We start from the raw sequence: 21,319 nt of genomic DNA, 5'->3' as shown, positions 1-21,319 counted from the left end.
GGCGATCTCATGCATATATCGCATAAAGAACCCATGTTTTTTTTTTTTTTTTGTAAGATTACTCTTTCATGTGTTCCAACGTAACTGATATATGTTCATGACTGCGATTCTTTGGGTGGAATCTACTGTAGAGTGTAGATAGTTATAATTCATAATCTATTAGCAAAATCTAGAAAAAAAAAAAAAACCTAACTAGCTTCTATTCCGTCAAAACTTCATATTAAAGCATTTTCACTATATAGTTTTTATAAAACTCATGGCAAAATATATCTATTTAAAAAAAATCAAAAAGATTTTCGGATTGATTTTAAGCTCAAATTTGAAACTGGATTTTTACAAAATAAAGGCAAAAATGATAAAGCTACACGAGGCATAAATTTTAAAAATTGAATAGTATTGTGTCATGTGGATGGTGTGGTGTAAAAATCTTTAAATAAAATTACTCACAAAATAACATAACGTTGATTTTTAAATTTTTTAAAATTTGTAAGTTGAAAGAGGAAGATGTGATTTCACGAGACACAACTTCTTACTTTCAAAGTAATAAATTGAAATAGAGATTCTAATCGATGATAATGAGTGCAATCCGAGATGGATATGTCAAAAATAAAGAATAATTTTATTTAAATATTTTTACACCTTATATCAACATAATTTGATTTAAAATTTAAATTATCAACGTGAGAATTTGATTATCAATTATATCCATCATTCATTAGTTTGATTAAAAGTTTAAATACGTACGGTTGGTTAAAAAGTCTTAGGCAAACTCTCGTAAAAAGTCTGTAGATCTGAGTTTTGTCGGAGGAGGCTTTCTCCCTCTTCTTCCCTCGTTTTTTTATTGACCCACTTTGTTTATCAAGATGGTGCTATCTTAGTTTTTTTTTTTTTTTTTTCCTTCAAGGCCGAAAAAGATATATCATATTTATACTTTTTTCTCAACTTTTGTGAAACATACATAGCATAAGAAGACTTTTAGACCGCAAATCGTTTTGAGGATAATGACGGTTTTGCAAAAATCACCGCGTGTGAACACTACCCATGGTCCTTATGTGCCATCTCTTTCGACAAATTTTTTTGCCACACGTGCCGAATCACCGGGAATCACTACCATCAGATCTTTTATATCTGATTTTTGTGACTGAAAATAGACAAGCATGGTGCATTCACTCACCATCACAGATTTTGAAGTCTACCAAAATTGATCCAAATTATAATCCGTCATTTTTCGTATCTATCTTAGTATTTTTCTTATTGTTTAGTAATTAAAAAAAAAAAAAGAGTTTGTTTATTGGACGTTTCTCTGTATAGGTTTAGTCCTCTATTTCTATGAAGGGTGATGTTGAATCTTTGTTTAAGCAGAATGCTGTCAGTTGGACGTTTGCCTGTATAAAATATCAATAGTAGTGAAGACCAGACTAATCATAAAGAAAAATAGCATACTAGTGGAGCACCAAATGCATTAATTAGTTTATGAGGTAATAGTTGATATGAGGATATCCCTGCATGTATCCGGTCAATAATGTAAATTTTTCTAATAAATAAATAATGACATTTTCCCTTAAAAAAAAAATTGAAACACGTAAACTAGCTAACAAGCTATAATATAAACACAATTACTTTTACAATTTTTCGTGACATAAAAGCAATTATTCAATTATAGTAATTTTTAGCACTCTTGGATTAATCTCTATTAATTTTAAAAAAATTATACTTATTATTTCCTATAACACATACCAATATATGATTTGTTATTTTTATCATTTTATTTAAACACACACAGATTGATGTATAAACATATATATTTAAATAAAAAGATAAAAATGATAAATCACATATTGGTGTGTATTGTAAAAAATTATAAATAATTTTTTTAAATTAATAGAGATTAATCCAAGAGTGCTAAAAATTACCATAATTGATAAAAAAATTATTATTTTATCAAAAAATTATTATTTTTTTAAATCTGAGTTTCTCATTTGAGCTAAATCTTAATTTTTAAATAATTGCTTTTATGTTATGAAGAATTATATTTATCATTTTCTATACTACGTATCAATATGTGATTTGTTATTTTTATCTTTTTTATTTTAATACATATATATTGATATGTAAATATATATATATATTTAAATAGAATAATAAAAATAATAAATTATATATTAATGTGTAGTGTGAAAATAATAAAATTGCATTTCTGAATAAAATATGTAACACTGTTTTTCTTATTGCTAATAAAATAAAATAAGAAAATTCTATTCTTAAGCCTCATACACCACACACCATCATTTTTATGATTTCTTTAATTTTATTCTTTTATCAAATATGTGGTATATGAATTATGAGTAGAATAATTTAATTATTTTAAGAATAATAAAATAAAAAAAAACTTTAAAAAAAATAAAAAGCAGCTAATGACAGACGTAGTTGAGCTCGGAAGTTAGAAGACGAGAAAAGCAGCTAAAAACGAGAGAAAAAAAAGGAAGAAGAGGAGAAAAGAAAACCAGCGAATCTCTCCTCTTCTGCTTTCCTGAAATTCTGAGAAAGACAGAGATGGTGCTGTCGCAGAAGCTTCACGACGCCTTCAAAGGCACCGTAGAGAGAATCACTGGTCCTCGCACTGTCTCTGCGTTCAAGGAGAAAGGTGTTCTCAGCGTCACCGAATTCGTCGTCGCTGGCGATAATCTCGTTTCCAAATGTCCCACATGGTCTTGGTATTTTTAATTATTTTGTTCAATTTTACCTTTTTCTCCCTCCAATTATCTGTTTCCTTGTAAATTTCTCTTCAAAATCTTATGTTGTAGACAAGTAAATGCTTTTGATTCGATAACCTGGATTTTTAAACAAAAAAAGTACGGAATAATTCATAAATGACATTATAATGAGTTATGATGGATGAAATTATGGATTTTTAATTCCTTAAAAATTGAAATTTAATGTGGATAACTATTTCAAGCAGGGAATCAGGTGAACCAAGCAAGCGGAAGCCATACTTGCCACCCGAAAAGCAGTTCTTGATCACTAGAAATGGTAATGGCACCGTCGCAGTTTTTGTTTCTTTTACTTTTAAATTCTTTTTTGTATCATTATATTTACCAATCAAGTCATTGTAAATCTGGGGACGGTACCAAAATCCTGTCAGCATTGCCGTAACGCGATTCGGATGTCCACATTAACAAATCGTACAGTGAGATGCGGTATTTTTTTTTATAAACGTACAAAGGAGTGCTCTATTCAATCTTATCACCAATGCATACATGAGATTTGTCGGCAGAACTACCCGGCGAGAGAACCTGGTTTTGTTTAACGAATTTTGAAAACAGAAGAAGAGCAACTTTTCTTTTCATTTCCTACGCAAATATTCTGTGTCACTTTACCGAAGTCATTTATTTTCTCTTCACTTTTTCACTTCCTGAATTTTAGTGTCCTGGTTCGTTGGGAATTTTAAACCTCCTTTTCAGTTCCTTGTCTGCGAAGGGCTGCGTCTGTAGAAGAAGAATATGAAGCTGCTGGAGGCGAAGTGCTACTTGATGGTGAAGATAACGATGGTTGGCTGGCAACTCATGGGAAACCAAAAGGTGTGTTTCTAATTGGGGCTAGAAATTTTTTGACCAAAGTGTACCCTTTTGATCTTTGCCTTGTTGATTTTTTTTTTTCATATTTTAGACAATAAACATGACGAGGATGATGACTTGCCTTCCATGGAGATCCTAGAAATCAGTCAGAAAAATCCTATTCGATCAATTCCCTCGTACTTTGGGGGTGAGGAGGAAGAAGATATTCCGGACATGGCTGAGTATGATGAACCTGACAACCTTATTGAAACGGATCCTGTAAGTTGTTGTTATTTAAACTATTTTGTAATAGCCTGTTAAGATTTGCACCTCTCGTTCATGTTAAGTGAAATCGAGAGGTTCTCTCTCTAAATTTTCTCTCCGTACACTTGAGAAAAAATGTTGTTTCTTTTTGCCATTGGTAATTTTCTGCGTATGGTGGAAATATTCCGTGGTGTTTAGTTCTTTCTTTTCTGCGTTTTATGAATTGTTGTGCCGTGATGGGGTCGAGTAGGAATGTTATCATTGATCAAAAGTGCTTTGAGTTCAAGAAGGTTAATGAAAGATGGTGGAAAATCACGGAAAGTAGTTGTCGCATTGTGAAATACTTTATCATTGATCAAGAAGCATTGGGATGGTTGGCTGTCATGGTGAAGGAAGGTATAGCCTTTGCCTTTGGGGGCTCCTCTGTTTTCCTTAGAACGAGAAGAGTTGGGTCTCAGGTCTTGGTGGTGCAGAGATAGCGCAACGCGTATGGGAATTTTTTCTCCTTATTGGAGTTTAGTCAAGAGAAGAGGGGTGGTTTAGTAGTGATTCCGGAAGGGAGAATGAGGGTAGGTTGGAGAAATTTTGGTGGTATGTTGAAGGTACTTGCTGATACATCCTCTGTTTTGGGGGGGAATAACAGAGGAAGTTGTCCATGGCTGTTTTCTTCTCTGTTGCAGGGGCAGGGACAGGGACAGGGGCACCTTGTTTTCTCTTCGTACAAGGAGGCCTTGTCACAAGAGCCAAAATTTGCAGAAAGGACAGTAGTGGTGAAGGCACAACACGACAATGGGAATGGCACTGGCAGGTGCATGTCGGGGCTGGATATGGAAAATCTGCTACACAGTGGTTGATATGGAGAAACAAGTGAGTACTTTGCAACTTAACTTGGCTCATGTGAAACGGTGAGTGGAGGAGGGGCTGAAGTGGGGTTTGGAGTTGGGCCAGGAAATAGGCCCTCGCAGTGGGCTGTGTGCTGTGGGTTATAAGGGGAAGGGCTTGGACTTAGACGAGCTTCAACCAAGGGCCTTTCAAGTGGCCCAGCGGATTGGTTCGCAGGTCCACTCGTGTGGTCGTATGGGGCAACAGGCTCACCCGATTCCACTGGCCCAAGCCCAGCCTCATGCCCAGGCTGTGAATCTTGTGTGGAGACGTAGGGAGTCGAGCGAGGTCATCCCCTCGTCGTTGAATGGGCCTCAACCTCCACCGCCAGTGGTGGCCCAGAGATTGACGCCGTTGGTAGCGGACTCGCTAGCGAGGTCAGGGACGTCGGTGGTCATGCTGGCAGAGTTCAGGGAATTTGTCATTACTAATCCTGTGAGACCCATCTTCTTGTCGGAAGGTGCACATAAGCCGTCGTGTGAGCAGGGGTCATCGTCGATGGTGGTAGGTTCGCCGACGAGGTCTGGGGGTTTGGAGAGTGAGCCGGCAGCTTCCAAAGATCTAGTTTTGAGCCGACAGTTTTTTGAGAAACGGTTGTGTAGTGCTGAGAAGGACATGTTGTCACCGGAGTCTGCACAGAAGCAGCCGAGTGGTGGTCGGAGGTCCCAATGACTTTTTTGTGCCGTCTGTAATGCTGGAGTGTGGGCTTCCAAATCCAATGAAGGATTTGGGCTCTCCAAGAAGTTTTTTTCCTCTAGAGATGGGTTTTTTTTATGGAAAAAAGTTGGGGGGTTGTGTGGGAGGTGATTTTGAAGCTAGGATGGGACTTTCTGAATCTTGTGGTACCTAGTGAATCTGTTGCAACTAGTGTCTCATGTTCAGAGTCAAACATGCAATTGGCTCTGTTTGACAATAATAGTGTTGGTGGAGAGGGGGCTGTTTTAACCCCTCTGTGTACACTTCCTCCCAGTTCTAAATATGGGAGTAGTCCGTCAAATTGAGTGTTTAAGAAGGTAGAGGAGTTACAAGCTGTTATTGGGATTTCTTTTGGAGGTTACGAAGAACAATTCAAGGCCCTTCTTGTGGCACTTGAAGATAGCTATTCGAAGTCAGCCACAAAACGGGATAGAGAACTTAAAAGGCTAACTTGCTCCATCAATTATGATGTAAAGGGAGTGGCGGAAGCGATAGATTGAAAGGGAGGGGCAATCTATGTCCAAATGAAGCCTAAGATTTTATCTTTGAACGTACGGGGGCTCAATGATCGCAATAAACGCCTTCGAATCAAATCTTTATTGCGAATGTGGAAGGGTGATGTGGTTTGTTTTCAAGAAACAAAGTTGCGTTTTATTGATAAAAGAATTGTGCGGAGTTTATAGGGTGCTTGTATGTGGGTTGATCTTATTTAGCCTCTTGGGAAGCCTCAGGCGGAGTATTATTACTGTGGGATAAAATAGTGGTTAAGGCGATTGAGGAGTATATTGGAGATTTCTCGGTTGCGACTTTATTTAAAAATGTTGTTGACGGATGAGAATGGGTATTTATAGGCTCCTATGGTCCTAATGTGGATAGGGAGAGAAGAAGGTTGTGGGAGGAGTTGACGGACATATACGCACTATGGGATGTGCCGTGATGCATGGGGGGTGATTTTAACATTACTTGCTTTCTAAGCGAGCGATCAGGGCATTATCGGAACACTGTGGCCATGGAGGAGTTCTCTGAGTTCATTTTTTATCTGGATCTCATGGATCCCCTCTGATAGGGGGGAGTACACTTGGTCAAATGGTCAAGTGTGGTCAAAATTGGACAGATTCCTCGTCTCTCCTTCGTGGGAAGCCCACTATCCTGAAGTCAGTCAGAAACGGATAGCCCGAATTAGCGCAAATCATTTTCCTATATTATTAGATTGTGGGGGCATTCACAGGGGTCGCCGGTATTTTAAGTTCGAAAACACGTGGCTAACATCGGATGGATTTGTAGAGATGGTGCGTGCTTGGTGGTCATCGTATCAATTTATTGGTATTCCAAGTTTTGTTCTTGCAGGCAAGCTGAAGGCATTGAAACAAGACCTGAAGAAGTTGAACTTGGAAGTTTGTGGCCACATCGATGATCAGAAGTCAACATTGTTGGAGGAATTGCAGGAGTTAGAGGGCAAGGAAATATTGGGAGATAATTCGGGGGAGGTGTTATTGAGGAAGGGCACGATTGTGGCAAATTTGGATAGGATTTTGTTATCGGAAGAGATTTTATGGCGCCAAAAATCCAAGACCCTTTGGTTGAAAGAAGATGATAAGTGTAAGAAGTTCTTTCATAAAGTGGCCAATTCACATCGGCACAACAACGCTATTGAGTCGCTACATTCAGGCTCTCAGGTGCTATCTTTTCCCCCTGAGCTAGAAAACCATATTGTCCACTATTATGAGACCTTTCTCTCAGAAACGGTTTCTTGGAGGCTGAAGCTCGATGCCTTGTCTTTTGAAGCAATTGACTCTCAGACTGTGAGTGTTTTGGATAGACCTTTTGATGAAGAAGAGATCTACAAGGTTATCTCTGGGATGGCTAAGGATAAAGCACAAGGCCCGGATGGGTTTTCTATGGGTTTCTTTCAAACTTGTTGGAACATAGTGAAAGGTGATGTTTTGCAGGTCTTTAGTGAATTTCACTCTTTTCAAAAGTTTGAAAAATCCCTTAATGCGACGTTCATTGCTTTCATTCCTAAGAAACATGGGGCTTCGATTATTGAGGATTTCCGCCCTATAAGCCTGGTTATTGGTGTTTATAAGATTATTTCGAAAGTTCTAACCAACAGGTTAAGCCCTGTGCTGGAACATATTATCTCCAAGCCTCAAAATGCATTTATCCGTGGGAGACAAATTCTTGATTCGGTGCTTATTGCAAATGAATGCTTGGATCATAGACTGCGGGAGGGAGGTTCAGGTATTATTTGCAAGCTTGACATTAAAAAGGCGTATGATCATGTGAACTGAAAATTCCTCTTATACTTGCTTGAGAGGTGTGGCTTTGGGAATAGGTGGATTTTTTGGATGCGTCATTGTATTTCAACCGCCCAGTTTTTAGTTCTAGTTAATGGTACACTGGCTGGTTTTTTTTTATAGTTCTTGGGGTTTACGGCAGGGAGATCCTCTTTCTCCTATTTTGTTTGTTATAGTTATGGAGACTTTAAGTCGGATGGTGCAGGCTGTTGTTTGGGTAGGTTTCTTATCTGGTTTTCAGGTGGGCAGTGGGTCTGATGGCCTTATTACCATTTCACACATTCTTTTTGCAGATGACACCTTAGTCTTTTGTAATAGCCAGATCCAAACCTTATGAGCATTGCTACTTTGCTTTGAAGCAGTGTCAAGGCTTAAAGTGAATCTTGGTAAGTCCGAGATGCTTCCGGTGAGTGCGGTCTCAAATATCCTTAGTTTAGCAAGCCTTTTGGATTGTAAGGTGTTCTTTTTACCAATGAAATATTTGGGTCTTCCGTTGGGTGTAATTTTCAAGACTAGAGCTATATGAAATGATGTAGTGGAAAAGATAGAGAAAATGTTGGCTGGTTGGAAACGGGTGTATTTATCGAAGGGGGGTCGTCTCATTCTTATTAAGAGTACCCTTACTAACCTCTCCACATATTTCTTATCTCTGTTTCCTATGCTTGCAGGGGTGGTGAATAGAATTGAGAAACTCTTTAAGACATTCTTATGGGGGGGTTTGGGGGAGGAGAAAAAGTTTCATTTGGTTAGTTGGAAGACAGTATGTGCCCCAGTTGTATATGGGGGGGGAGGGGGGGAGTGTGTAATTTGAAAACTTTTAATAAAGCTTTATTGGGGAAATGGTTATGGAGATGTCACTTGGAAGGAGGATTATTGTGGAAGGAGATTATAGACACTAGATATGGTGCTGCTTGAGGTGGTTGGTGTTCCAATGAAATGAGAGGGGGGTATGGTGTGGGTTTAGGGAAGTTTATAAGGAAGGGCTGGCCTTGTTTCGAAAAACAGATTCATTTTGTAACCGATGAAGGCAATCGTATCCGTTTTTGGCGAGACGTGTGGTGTGGTGATCATGCATTGGAAATGGCTTTTCTTGCTCTCTATCGTATTGCAGCTAATAGGGAGGCTTCAGTGGCAGATATGCGGTTATTTGTTCATGGTTCTCATCAGTGGAATATTCTTTTTAATAGGGATTTTCATGATTGAGAACTATCTATTGTCTCAAATTTTTTCAGTCTATTATATTCATGGGGACTCCTTTGGCACAGTGTGATAGTTTGAAGTGGAGGTCTAATAATCACAAAAAATGTACTGTTAAGGCGTATTATAACATTTTGGTTACATATGACCATAATCCGTTTCTTTGTAAGAATATTTGGAGGTCTCGTGTGCCTTCTAAAGTAGCATTTTTTATATGGAACGCCGCTCTTTGGAAGATCTTGACTACGGACAATCTGCGGAAGAGAGGATGTGTAGTGATAAATTGGTATTGCATGTGTAAAAAGAATGGAGAATCTGTGGACCATCTCTTACTACATTGTGAAGTAACAAAGGTGTTGTGGGATGAGATCTTCCAAAGGGTTGATGTTGCTTGGGTTATGCCTTTGAGGGTGGTGGATTTGTTGGGTTGTTGGAGGAAGATGCAAGGCTGTCAGCAAGTGGCAGCAGTGTGGAAGATGATCCTGTTGTGCATCATGTGGTGTATTTGGACGGAAATGAATGCACGCTACTTTGAAGATAAGGAATGCTTAGTAATTGAGCTGAAGAATTTCTTTCTCGACAACTTAATACTTTGGTTTTCCGCTATTGTATTAAACGGGGACAATGTCCATGATTTCTTGTCTTTAATTTATCCTATTTAGAATGTTTTTAGGTGTTCTTCTGTATACTTCCTGTGTACATGGCATATGCCTATTTCGTTCATATCAATAATATTATTTCTTGTCAAAAAAAAAAAAAAAAGATTTGCACCTCCCGTTTTTTCATAAAAAAATGCCACACATTTTAATTGTTGACCTTTTTCATGGTAGTTTGATATTGTTTTTGCTAGAAAATTGTGAGGTTCATCAGAGTGATGGAACAAGCTCTGGCGTTCTCTTGGAAAATTAATATAGGAAATGCTGCATGATGTGTTCTACGTGAACGGTTTTGATGATTTCATGTGTTACATGCAGTAACTTGATGACCACAAATAAATGTTTCATGTGGTACTTACGTAGTGTGGTGACTATAAATAAGTGTTTTTTCCTTATTCCTATAGAATTGGAAATTAATTAGGTGAGTTCAAATCGTCTTGGTTTATATGTCTATGCCCAATGCAGGCGACACTTCAGTCTACATATCTTGTGGCTGAGGAACCTGATGAGGATAATATTCTTCGAACCCGAACTTATGACGTCAGCATCACGTAAGATAAAACTTTTAAATAAAGTTGCTTGTTCTTTCATGTTGGACTTTAGATTTCAATGTTTATGGGGCATCGGTCATCTTATGTATTGGCACCAGAAGCTTTGTCATCATTCACAGCCCAGAGAAAGAATTGAAATGTTGCTCTGGTATACTTGAACGCACTAATTAAAAAATGTTTTGTGCTGTCTATTTTGCCAATCAAAAACACAAAAAAAAAAAAGGGTTTTGTAATACATGTTGCAGAAATGCTAATCTACCCTTGAATATAAATGCTTGGATGTCCATGAGTTTATCAATTAGCCATCAATCCTGACAAAAAATCTTCCTAGAGATCAGAGGAGTATCCAAATATCTTATCGGCAGTCTCCCTTTAAACTAAAGTATAAACAATTTTGGCCTTTTTAAGCGAGCTGAAACTCCTCAAAAATAAAAAAGGAAAGGAAAAAAACACCTAAATTCTACTTGTGTTTGCTGTCATACTAGAGAGTTCTTGGAACTCATGAAGTACTTGTGTGATGCCCCAATGGAAGGCTCAAGTCACATGACCTATACTCCAAAAGAACTCGTAAATGATATAATTGTAGCCCCATTAAAACATTATAAAGAGCAAGAACTTCTCATTCCCAAGCAATGCTAGATCCCATACACCACCTACCCTTATCATTTAGCAGAATATGGTATCACAACCTCCCTTTATATTCTCGATGTCCTTATTAGGCCAATCCGTTGTAGGTGGTACGGCTCAAGTTCCATGTTTCTGGTTGGAATAGGATCTGATACCATTTGTGACGCCCTAATGGAAGGCCCAACCCACATGGTCTATACTCCCAAAGGACTAGTCAATGATACAATTGGAGCCCCTAAGAACACTATAAAGAGCAATAAATTTTCATTCCCAAACAATGTGAGATCTCATACACTACCTACCCTTATCACTTATCGGAATGGGATATCACAACTTGCTTAATTCTATTATGTTTGAGAAATTTGAGCAGCTGAAAAGACCATCAGGTCATGGGCAAAACATATATATGAAGACTTCAAACTTACTCATTTTGGATGAAAAATGAAATTGTTTTCAACTGTCTTTTGCATCATCCTACTAAAAATTGGGTTTTTTTTTAATGTTTAGGCACAAAGCTTTAAAAAATGTTGTTTCTGGACATAGATATACAAAGGTTAGAATTTTCAGGAAGTGTTTGATAAGGAAATTTAATTCAAAGCGTGGAGCAGCGCAACCCAATTACATAGGAAGTGTACAATAGGAAACACCCAACTATAGAGATGAAGAAAAAGAACACAATTCCATGGAATGTTACTTTAGAAATGAAGGTAAAGTTAAAATATTGTTAACAAGTCTCAACCTCCCTGTCATCTGATTACATACTTTTCAGAACCCTGATGATCGTAAGTCAGCCTTTAGTAGATTTCTTATGGCAGGCAAATCATTTTATGGATAGGAACATGCTCTTCCTTAAGTAATAACAATTTCGTTCTAGAAAATAATATTTGCACACCTGAAACCTAGTTGGTCATGACGTCCCGTGTCTTTTTTTTTTCAGGTATGATAAATATTATCAAACACCTCGAGTATGGCTTACTGGCTATGATGAGGTTTGTCTCTATAATTCATCTTTGTAGCTTATGTGTGTTGCATACTGAGTAGTGTAAACATGGCCCATTGATTTTTATTTTGGCTTGTGACTACCAGATTAGAATTAACTTTTGTCTTTCCACGTGATTAGTTAGCCTCATAATTGAGCTCTTTCTGGCGTTTTTGTGACAGTCAAAGATGCTTTTGCAGCCTGAACTTGTACTTGAAGATGTTAGTCAAGACCATGCACACAAAACGGTGGGATATGACATTGGCATTGTTTGTTTATTTATTTTAATAAATGCTTTAGAGTCTTATCTTGATGTCTACCAAATGATATACCTTGGAGGTCTAAATTGACGAGTTGCTGGAACTTTTCGACTTTTTCTTCGTACTCTATGAGTGGTTTTCCAAGCGATCTAAATGTTGCAGCCATTACATGATTAGAGCAGAAAAATCCTCTTTGGAAGCCAGACACTGAACTTATTGGATCATGTTATCTAAGGACTTTCGGTTTGGAAACAAGTGTTTGTGGTAGAATTTTTTGGTGTTTATATCTCACTCTTGTCCATATTCTGCTTTTATATTAGTCATTTTTGATACTTTATTTCTTCGGGCCTCTTCTATTGTTCTTAATGGGGCTAGTTTTCATGATTTTCTTTCTCCTTTTGTAGTTCCTAACCCATAAGTAGGTGCTCTCTCTTGAATACTCGTGTAATTGAGCTATGCCTTATTACTTGATTTAATAAAAAATTATATCATTTATAAAAAAAAAAAAAGATTGTAATTTCAGTTATCGTTTGACTAGGGTAGTAGTTGCGGATGCTAGTCGGGATAAGTCGATTGGGAAGTCTCAATATTATTCTTATGCTTCTGGAAAGTATGCTCATTCGATTGCTTCTTCATCTTTTTTTTTATGAGTCATTCAATTGCTTCGTCATCATCCCGGTAGTGGTCCTGTTTCAAAAATAGAATGTCTTACTTAGCATGATTTTGGCCACGTGTCATTACAATGTTGTTTGAAATCACTTCACACGAATTGCTTTCCTAAATTTCTCTTCCGCCAATGTATATGCTTTTGTATCACTATCTTTTATGTTTAATTTTCCTTTGTGTGACTGCTAGCAATATGTAACCAATCTAATTCAATTACTTATGGAGAAGTAAATGTTCTAATTCATTAATGACAGGTAACCATTGAAGATCATCCTCACTTGCCTGGGAAGCATGCATCTGTTCATCCATGTCGACATGGAGCCGTGATGAAAAAAATTATTGATGTTCTAATGTCACGCGGGGTCGAGCCGGAAGTTGACAAGTTCAGTTCCTTCTTTCTATCGGTCACTGACACATTGAAAATTTTGATTGGTCCATTCTTCTGGAAATTAGGATTGTCTGTGAGTTCTATCACAAAATTCATGCAGACAAGTTGAGCCAACTAGTATTAAACTACTCATGACCTAACACCGTACCACTCTAGTCTCTTTAGTCGAGCATTAAGAAATAAGAATTCTTGACCTTGACCTTGCTCCTGTCATCGTGTCAATCATGAGCTTGTAGCTCCCTGATTCAACATTCCATTACTAATATCCTTGCTTCTTCAGTTCATTGCTAAGCGTATCAACTCAAACAGCTTTAGTTTAGTATTTGCATCTTTAAAACTATGATCAACTCCTACTTTCACCCAAGCTTGGTCAGTTCAAGAGAGGGCTAAAGCTAACCCATTGTGCAGCCTACCAAAGCAATTAGATTTAATATCATTCCCTCCATCCCAAACAAGTGATATTTATTACTTTTTTTTTTCAATAAGTTATTTTTATATGAAAAGGGAAAACTTCAAATTTTAACTTTACCTTGATGCCCATCAAGTTGAACTTGCATAAAATTTCACACACCAATAAGGTAATGGCAGTTATGGGATAGAGGAAGGAATAACTGTATTAATACTAACGTTAAGGGAATGGTATTTTGAATCCTGTAATCTGATTCATTGCAATTAATTTGACAAGGACGTTTGCACACGAATGGTTAATTGAGGAAAGGAGATTCAGATGCTCATTTTCTCATGATAATTCTCTCCAGTGCATTGAAATGCATATAGAAAAGAGGATGTTCTTTTGTATACTTCATGTGTACATGGGCTATGCCTTTTTCATTCAATTCAATGATATTTATCCTTTACTTGTCAAAAAAAGAAAAGAGAATGTGACATTTTGTTGGGCGGGTAGCTAAGAAGCTGTTTGTTAAACATGTAGATTCTCAGTTTCCAACCCATTCTTATTTCCAAGTTAATGGATGTCGATCTTTAGCTTGCCATTCATGTATGTTCTGGCTCTCAATCTTCCCAGTTTTTGTATTTGTTTGTCTTTAATATATTTCTCTCTCTCACCATAGGTACCTTTTCTTATTCTTGAAATTTGTGGCCTCTGTAATTCCAACCATCGAATATGATTACACTATGGACTTTGATGTTGGCAGCTCAAGCAACCGATGAGAGGTAATTGCTGCCTTACTTCTCCTTGACATAGGTCCTTACCCATAATTTCGTTCTTGCAGTTCTTCTGGTCAGCTGGTTTTCAATGTGTTTTGGGCTTTATTTTGTTTTCGTTGTGTTTGGGTCAGTTTTGGACCTTTGGTGGGTGTTTTGATTTTTTCGTCGGTCCTTCAACAACTAGTCTGTTTTGGTGTCCAAGTATGCTTGTGCACGCATTCCATGTTGTCTATCAAATTATATATTGAAGCTAATGAAGAAGGTATTGAAAGCACTTTCTGCTGTGATGTGTATCATGCATCTTCTATTGGAAATGATGCCTAAAAACCCAAGGCCGGATCCCTTAGTTCCCTATTGATAGGTCCCAACACAGAGGATAAAGTAAATATGCTAGGATAGTTGTTCTCTTCGGGTGAGAAGGTACCACAATTTGACTCAACAATGATTGATACTTCATTAATAATTCTCCTCTGCTTAAATAGCAGAATTACACCGAAATAAAAGGAAACAATAAAGCAGACTTGTGGACTGACTTGCGGAACAATAATGGAAAATGCGGACTTACTTGCGGACTAAGAACCGAAACTGCAGCTCACGAAACAGAGCCTAAAACAGAATAAAAACAGAGCTTAAAAATAGAATGACACTAACGGAAATCATCCGCTTCGTGCGCTCGTGCGGACGCCATGCGCGCTTCATGCGTATAAGCTCGCTGACCAGTTATGCATGCTACGCTCGTGCGCATTTCATGCGCGCCTCATGCGTATATGCTCACGGACCCAGTCTTGCTCATTGACCCAGTCACGCTGCATGCCTTCTTCACGTATCAGATTATCCCAAATATTTGGGATTTGGTTTACGGGGTCTTGTGGAATGACGTGGCCTATCATTACTTCCCCCAACAAGCGGATCCTTGTCCTCAAGGTCCAGACGCGGGAACATTTCCTTCAGCTTGGCAGTTGATTCCCACGTTGCCTCTTCGGGTGGAAGGTGTTTCCATTGCACCAAGCCTTCTTCAACCATCTGAGTCCCTTGCTTGAGCCATTGGTAATCTAAAATAGTTTGAGGTTCTAAGATGACTACCCCATCGTCGGAGAAAGGTGGTAACTCAACTCGTTTAGCTTCAGCCCCCTCCCGATTGAGGTCTTCATTAAGCTAGTAGCTTTTAAATAGCGATACATGAAACACCGGGTGAATGCGTGCTTCCTTCGGCAATTTTAATTTATATGCAACTGGCCCAATTTTTTCGAGAATTTGATAGGGTCCGAAAAAACGGCTAGCAAGTTTTTGGTGGACCCGTTTAAAGACCGTTTGCTGGCGATATGGATGTAGCTTCAACAACACCCAGTCACCGATATTGAACGTAATGTCCCTTCTTTTTTTATCTGCCAACTGCTTCATTCGATTCTGCGACCTCTCCAAATTAACCTTCAATTGCCGTAGCAGTTCATCTCGACGCATGAGTTGTTGGTCAACTTCGTGTACTGAAGAGAGGCCATCTTTGTACGTCGGAATAGAGGGTGGTAACCGCCCATACAGCGCCTGGAAAGGAGTCATTCCAGTCGAAATGTGGTATGTTGTATTGTACCAATATTCAGCCCAAGGTAAGTATGAACACCATTTCCGGGGCCACTGATGAACAAAACACCGTAGATATTGTTCGACGCAACGGTTGACGACTTCCGTTTGGCCATCCGTTTGTGGATGGTATGAGGAACTGAGCTTCAGTTTGGTGCCCGACATCTTGAAGAATTCTTGCCAAAAATTGCTGATGAAAATCGGATCCCGATCGCTAACAATTGACTTGGGCATCCCGTGCAGCTTGATAATGCCTTCGACAAATTTTTCTGCCACATTTTTTGCAGTGAAAGGATGGCTTAAGGTTAGGAAATGTGTAGACTTACTGAATCTGTCGACAACTACCATTATGGTGTCTCTCCCTTGTGAGGTCGGTAACCCTTCAATAAAATCTAGGGAGATGTCGTCCCATACTTGGCACGGAATGGGTAGTGGCTGAAGGAGTCCGGCTGGAGACAAGGTTTCTGTTTTAATTTTCTGGCAAACTTCACATCCTTTTACGTAGTTCTGCACTGCTCCATGCATCCCCGGCCAGTAAAATTGTTGTCCCAGCTTCTTAAATGTACATAAGACACCCGAATGACCCCCCACCTTGGTGTCATGCATCTCGTGCAGCAATTTAGCCCGTAAGGCTGTGTCGTTCGGAACAATAATCCTGCCTTTGTAACGTAAGAGTCCTTTGCACCATGTATACGAACTTCCAGGTTGTTCCGTGGCCACACGGCTTTTTGCTTGGATGTAGGGGTCCGTTTCCGCAGCTTTTTTAATTTCTTCCCACAAGCTAACTTGCGGAAAAAAAATATTTTGAAGGACGGGACTGCCCTGTTTTCGAGAGAGAGCATCAGCTGCAGAGTTTTCGCGGCCCGGTTTGTATGTAATTTCATAATCGTAACCCAACAGCTTAGCGACCCATTTTTGTTGCTCCAGAGTTGCTATTCGCTGCTCTAAAAAATATTTGAGGCTACATTGATCGGTCTGAATATAGAATTTCTGGCCTAGAAGGTAAGGCCGCCATGTACGTATGGCTTCGATGATAGCCAACATTTCCTTAGCGTACGTTGACCATGATTTCTTAGCCACTCCGAGAGCTCGACTCATGTAAGCCACTGGCTTGCCACGTTGAGATAGAACTGCTCCGATGCCTTCTCCCGACGCATCCGTTTCAATAGTAAAAGATTCATTGAAGTTTGGCATGGCCAATATAGGAGTGGTCGTCATGGCCCGTTTGAGCGCAAGAAAGGCACGCTCAGCTTCCTCGTGCCATCCGAATTGCCCCTTTTTTAGAAGATTGGTGAGAGGTCTAGCTATGATACCGTAGTTTTTGACGAACTTCCGGTAATAACCTGTCAAGCCTAAAAAACCACGCAGTTCCGAAATGTTAGTGGGTTGTGGCCAGGCTACCATAGCAGTAATTTTATTGTCATCCACTTTCACGCCTTGACTAGTGATGATGTGCACCAAGTACTCCAGTTCTTGCTGCCCAAATGCACATTTGCTAGTTTTTACAAAAAATCGATGCTGCCTCAATATTTCAAAGGCTTGCCTTACATGTAATAAATGGTGGTCCCAATCCGGACTATAGATTAGAATATCATCAAAGAAAACTAATATAAATTTTCTAAGATGCGGACGAAAGATGGAGTTCATGATAGCTTGAAATGTTGAAGGCGCGTTACATAAACCGAACGGCATTACTAAGTATTCGTAATGACCATTATGTGTCCGAAAAGCAGTTTTATGGATGTCACTGGGTTTAACTCGTACCTGATGGTAGCCCGCTCGCAGATCGAGTTTGGTAAAATACGAAGCACCGTGGAGCTCATCCAACATATCATCTACTGTTGGTATCGGAAATCGATCTTTAATCGTTGCGGCGTTGAGTGCTTGATAATCTGTGCAAAAGCGCCAATTCCCGTCTTTCTTTTTTACTAGCAATACGGGTGATGAAAATGGGCTAGTGCTGGTTTGAACAAGCCCCGATTGCAGCATGTCCTGGACCTGCTTTTCGATCTCATTTTTCTGATAATGTGCGTACCGATAAGGCCGAACGTTTATCGGTTCGGTTCCTTCCTTCAGATTAATGCAGTGGTCGACTTCCCTTGGTGGTGGTAAGCAAGAGGGCTCTATGAATAGATCAGAAAATTCCTGCAGTAATTTTTGCATGCTGGGATGAATCTTCATCGGTGGTTCCGCTTGAGCGATCTGGAAGCATAACGCAAACAGCGTTTGACTGGGGCGACATTCCTTGGTTAGCTCCTTGAGTGACGCGGCTTGGATGTCTTGCCCGTCGACGCCGATTAATCTCCTGGGTTGGTTTTCCCATAAAAATTCCATGGTCAACTGTTTCCAGTCGCACACCACGGCACCAAGTAATTCAAGCCATTGAATCCCAAGTACTACGTCCAAGCCTGTGAGAGGTAAGGAATAAAGAGTTAAGGAAAACACAGTGCCCTGCAAATTGATTTGTACCCCTTCGAACCTTCCTTGACATCTAAGAGATTCTCCATTGGCAACCCGAACGGGAAAAGTCTCTGTTGGAATAACCGGTAATCGCAACAAGTTAGCTAAACGCTCACTCAGGAAATTGTGAGTTGATCCGCTGTCGATTAATATAATGACGTCGTGGTCACCGATTCTAGCCGTTACTCGCATGGTCTTGGGCGCTGACCAGCCCGTTAACGCATGCAACGTAATCTCTGGTTCTAGATTCTCCTCCTGGTGTCTTCCCGTATCTCTTTCTTCATTGACTTCATCATAGGGAACGTTGTTATCGTCCTCGTAGCCCTCCAACATTAGTATCCGTGGCCCTTGACATCTATGACCTGCAGTAAAACGTTCATTACAATTGAAACATAAACCTTGGAGACGTCGTCGCTGCATTTCCTCCCAACTCAGTCGTCGAACTGGAGCGCCATGTGCTGCCCGATTTGCTGGTGGAAGAGCTGGGGGAGCTCGTAATGGAGGGGCAGGTCGTAAGACCCTCCTTTGTCTCATTAGTTGATCATCTCTCATCCTTGCAAAACGTATAGCATCTTTCAAAGTTTGTGGTTTAAACATACGGATTCCATCCGAAATTTCTGTCTTCAAACCACCCATGAAGGTGCCCACCAAAGCCTTCTGTGTCCAACCTTTGACCCGGTTGCCTAATTGTTCGAATTCCCGTTGGTAATCACGCATGGAACCCTTCTGCCGAATACGGGACAGAGCCTCGTCAAAGTCTTTGCAGTCTGATGGCCCAAAACGCGCCCAGAGTTCCTCTTCAAAATCGATCCATGACAGAACTCGACCTTCATCTTGAAAAGTCCTGCGAATCCATTGCCACCACTGGTTGGCTTCTCCTTCCAAATGGTAAGATGCTAAAGAAACCTTTTGGTTGTCGGGAGTATTTTGGAACTCGAAAAACTGGTTTACACGGTTGAACCATTCCGTCGGATCATCTCCTGAAAATCGCGGAAATTCTAATTTTGCCGTTTTGGAGGATACCACAAACCGTCCCCCATTGTGACCTTCACGGTTTGGATTACCTTGGTTTGGAGGTTCTTGGTTGGCAAGGAGCACATCAGAGAGACGGTTAAGAGTCTCTTCAACGTGTCGCAATCGATCCGCCATGCCCAGCTCCATCCGGTGTAGCCCCTCTTGAACTTCACCGAGTCCAGCCTCCAGATGTTCAATTCTCTCTTTATTGGTTCCCATAGTAAAATGAACCTGGCTCTGAGGCCAATTGATAGGTCCCAACACAGAGGATAAAGTAAATATGCTAGGATAGTTGTTCTCTTCGGGTGAGAAGGTACCACAATTTGACTCAACAATGATTGATACTTCATTAATAATTCTCCTCTGCTTAAATAGCAAAATTACACCGAAATAAAAGGAAACAATAAAGCAGACTTGTGGACTGACTTGCGGAACAATAATGGAAAATGCGGACTGACTTGCGGACTAAGAACCGAAACTGCAGCTCACGAAACAGAGCCTAAAACAGAATAAAAACAGAGCTTAAAAATAGAATGACACTAACGGAAATCATCCGCTTCGTGCGCTCGTGCGGACGCCATGCGCGCTTCATGCGTATAAGCTCGCTGACCAGTTATGCATGCTACGCTCGTGCGCATTTCATGCGCGCCTCATGCGTATATGCTCACGGACCCAGTCTTGCTCATTGACCCAGTCACGCTGCATGCCTTCTTCACGTATCAGATTATCCCAAATATTTGGGATTTGGTTTACGGGGTCTTGTGGAACGACGTGGCCTATCACCTATCTACTCTTTCTTGATTTATTCCAATTTTCCTCATCTTTTGACTTCTGTAATTTGTGGACAGTTTTTGACTAGAAGACACCTAAAGCCCTCACCTTTTAGCTATATTTCTGAGTCTGCAACCTCAATCCGTAAACCAGTCCAAATATCCGTATTTTGGGGTCAATTTAGTAAGACCCTGTATTAGCATTTAGTCTTACAGCTGCCATTCCTTTTGCTTATTGGTACCTAATGCTTCTTATATCAACTATAGCCTTCTATATGAGGCATCTAATGTCTAGCCCTTCCATTGGAATGACTACATTGGGATGATATTCTTAACAAGCTCATCCGGTTCCTGTGTCATGATATTTTATTCTGTTTGCTGTTAGAAGGCTTGCAACCCTATTAGTGGTGAGTTGCTCCTAGTTGCATTTGTTTCTTATGGCGGAGTATGTGTGGTACCCACCAGATGCAAGGATGTAATAGTCTCCTTAAATTAGGCCACCTAGTGTTTATCAATAAGACGAAGAATATTTACTTTTTAAGTAATGCTACAAACCGTACTCACATTCCACCTTCATTCGATTATGTAAAATGTGGCATTTTTATGACCATTGGATCATCCTTTATGTTTTAAAAGAAGAAACGTAAATGTTGATAGGTAATGGCACCTCATCAAAGTAGGGATGAATGCGGGATAAGAGTGTGGTTTGTAGAATTTTCCCTCTTGCATATATCCAGCACTATGTAATTTTGTTACTTGTTATTAGTTAAATGTGTCCTTATCAATGCTTGTAATGTGGCAACGATTTGTTTTGCCAGATGGGGAAGCTACAGATTTCGTGAAAAAATAAAGCAACATATCCTTAGTTACTCCTTAGTATCTACAATCGTTCAACTGTACAACATCCTCATCCTTTGTAAATGAAACTTATAATCTAATAATTTTTGTGCTAGACCGAGCAGTTGTTGAATTTGTATTGTAAGTAGTGTTGTGGAGTTGCTGTATATATGCTAAAACGGAGGAAATCACCTTTACCTTATATGTCGTAATAAGAACACCCCCCTCTCCCTTCTCACTGTTTATTGTCATGATTTGATCTACGTGTGTGGGGAAATTGTCAGTTGGAAACAGGCCACAATGTAGGCATATATCAGTTGCACACCTTTTATTATTATTAGTAGTAAGGGGAATGAATTCTCTCCAATAGATTTTTTGTATAACCTCTAATATCTAAACCCGCTTTTCCTACAAAAAAAAAAAAAAAAAAGACTGGGCGGAGGGATACGAAGAAAGTGTATTTTATGGTTGATACG

At 39.5% G+C, this 21,319-nt stretch overlaps 1 protein-coding gene across 6 annotated transcripts; it reads left to right on the top strand.

Moving 5' to 3' along the window:
* The first annotated feature begins 2,435 nt into the window (after positions 1 to 2,435).
* On the top strand, positions 2,436 to 21,094 carry LOC108981918 (autophagy-related protein 3). Of its 6 annotated transcripts, none has more exons than XM_035695756.1 (10): positions 2,436 to 2,708; positions 2,960 to 3,030; positions 3,462 to 3,578; positions 3,667 to 3,833; positions 10,012 to 10,097; positions 11,662 to 11,713; positions 11,904 to 11,951; positions 12,884 to 13,011; positions 14,088 to 14,190; positions 20,825 to 21,094. In XM_035695756.1, the coding sequence occupies exons 1-9, from the start codon at positions 2,554 to 2,556 to the stop codon at positions 14,185 to 14,187; spliced, it is 924 nt and encodes a 307-aa protein (XP_035551649.1). In that variant the 5' UTR covers positions 2,436 to 2,553; the 3' UTR covers positions 14,188 to 14,190; positions 20,825 to 21,094. The 6 variants fall into 6 exon arrangements, with proteins under 6 accessions (XP_035551649.1, XP_035551644.1, XP_035551646.1 ...); XM_035695751.1 differs by having other exon boundaries at positions 2,437 to 2,714; positions 11,886 to 11,951; XM_035695753.1 differs by having other exon boundaries at positions 2,438 to 2,714; positions 11,886 to 11,951; positions 20,664 to 21,094.
* Positions 21,095 to 21,319: the final 225 nt, after the last annotated feature.

This window comes from Juglans regia, chromosome 11, assembly GCF_001411555.2.
Source record: "Juglans regia cultivar Chandler chromosome 11, Walnut 2.0, whole genome shotgun sequence".
NCBI lineage: Eukaryota > Viridiplantae > Streptophyta > Magnoliopsida > Fagales > Juglandaceae > Juglans > Juglans regia.
The sequence above is the reverse complement of the archived record's forward strand: the minus strand, read 5'-3'. Positions and strand labels throughout refer to the sequence as shown.

Coding starts and splice junctions, on each gene's coding strand:
- LOC108981918 (XM_035695751.1), top strand. CDS start 2,554: ATGGTGCTGTCGCAGAAGCTTCACGACGCCTTCAAAGGCACCGTAGAG. Junction 10,098..11,661: donor ACTTATGACGTCAGCATCAC/GTAAGATAAAAC, acceptor TTTTTTTTTCAG/GTATGATAAATATTATCAAA. Junction 11,714..11,885: donor GGCTTACTGGCTATGATGAG/GTTTGTCTCTAT, acceptor TTTTTGTGACAG/TCAAAGATGCTTTTGCAGCC.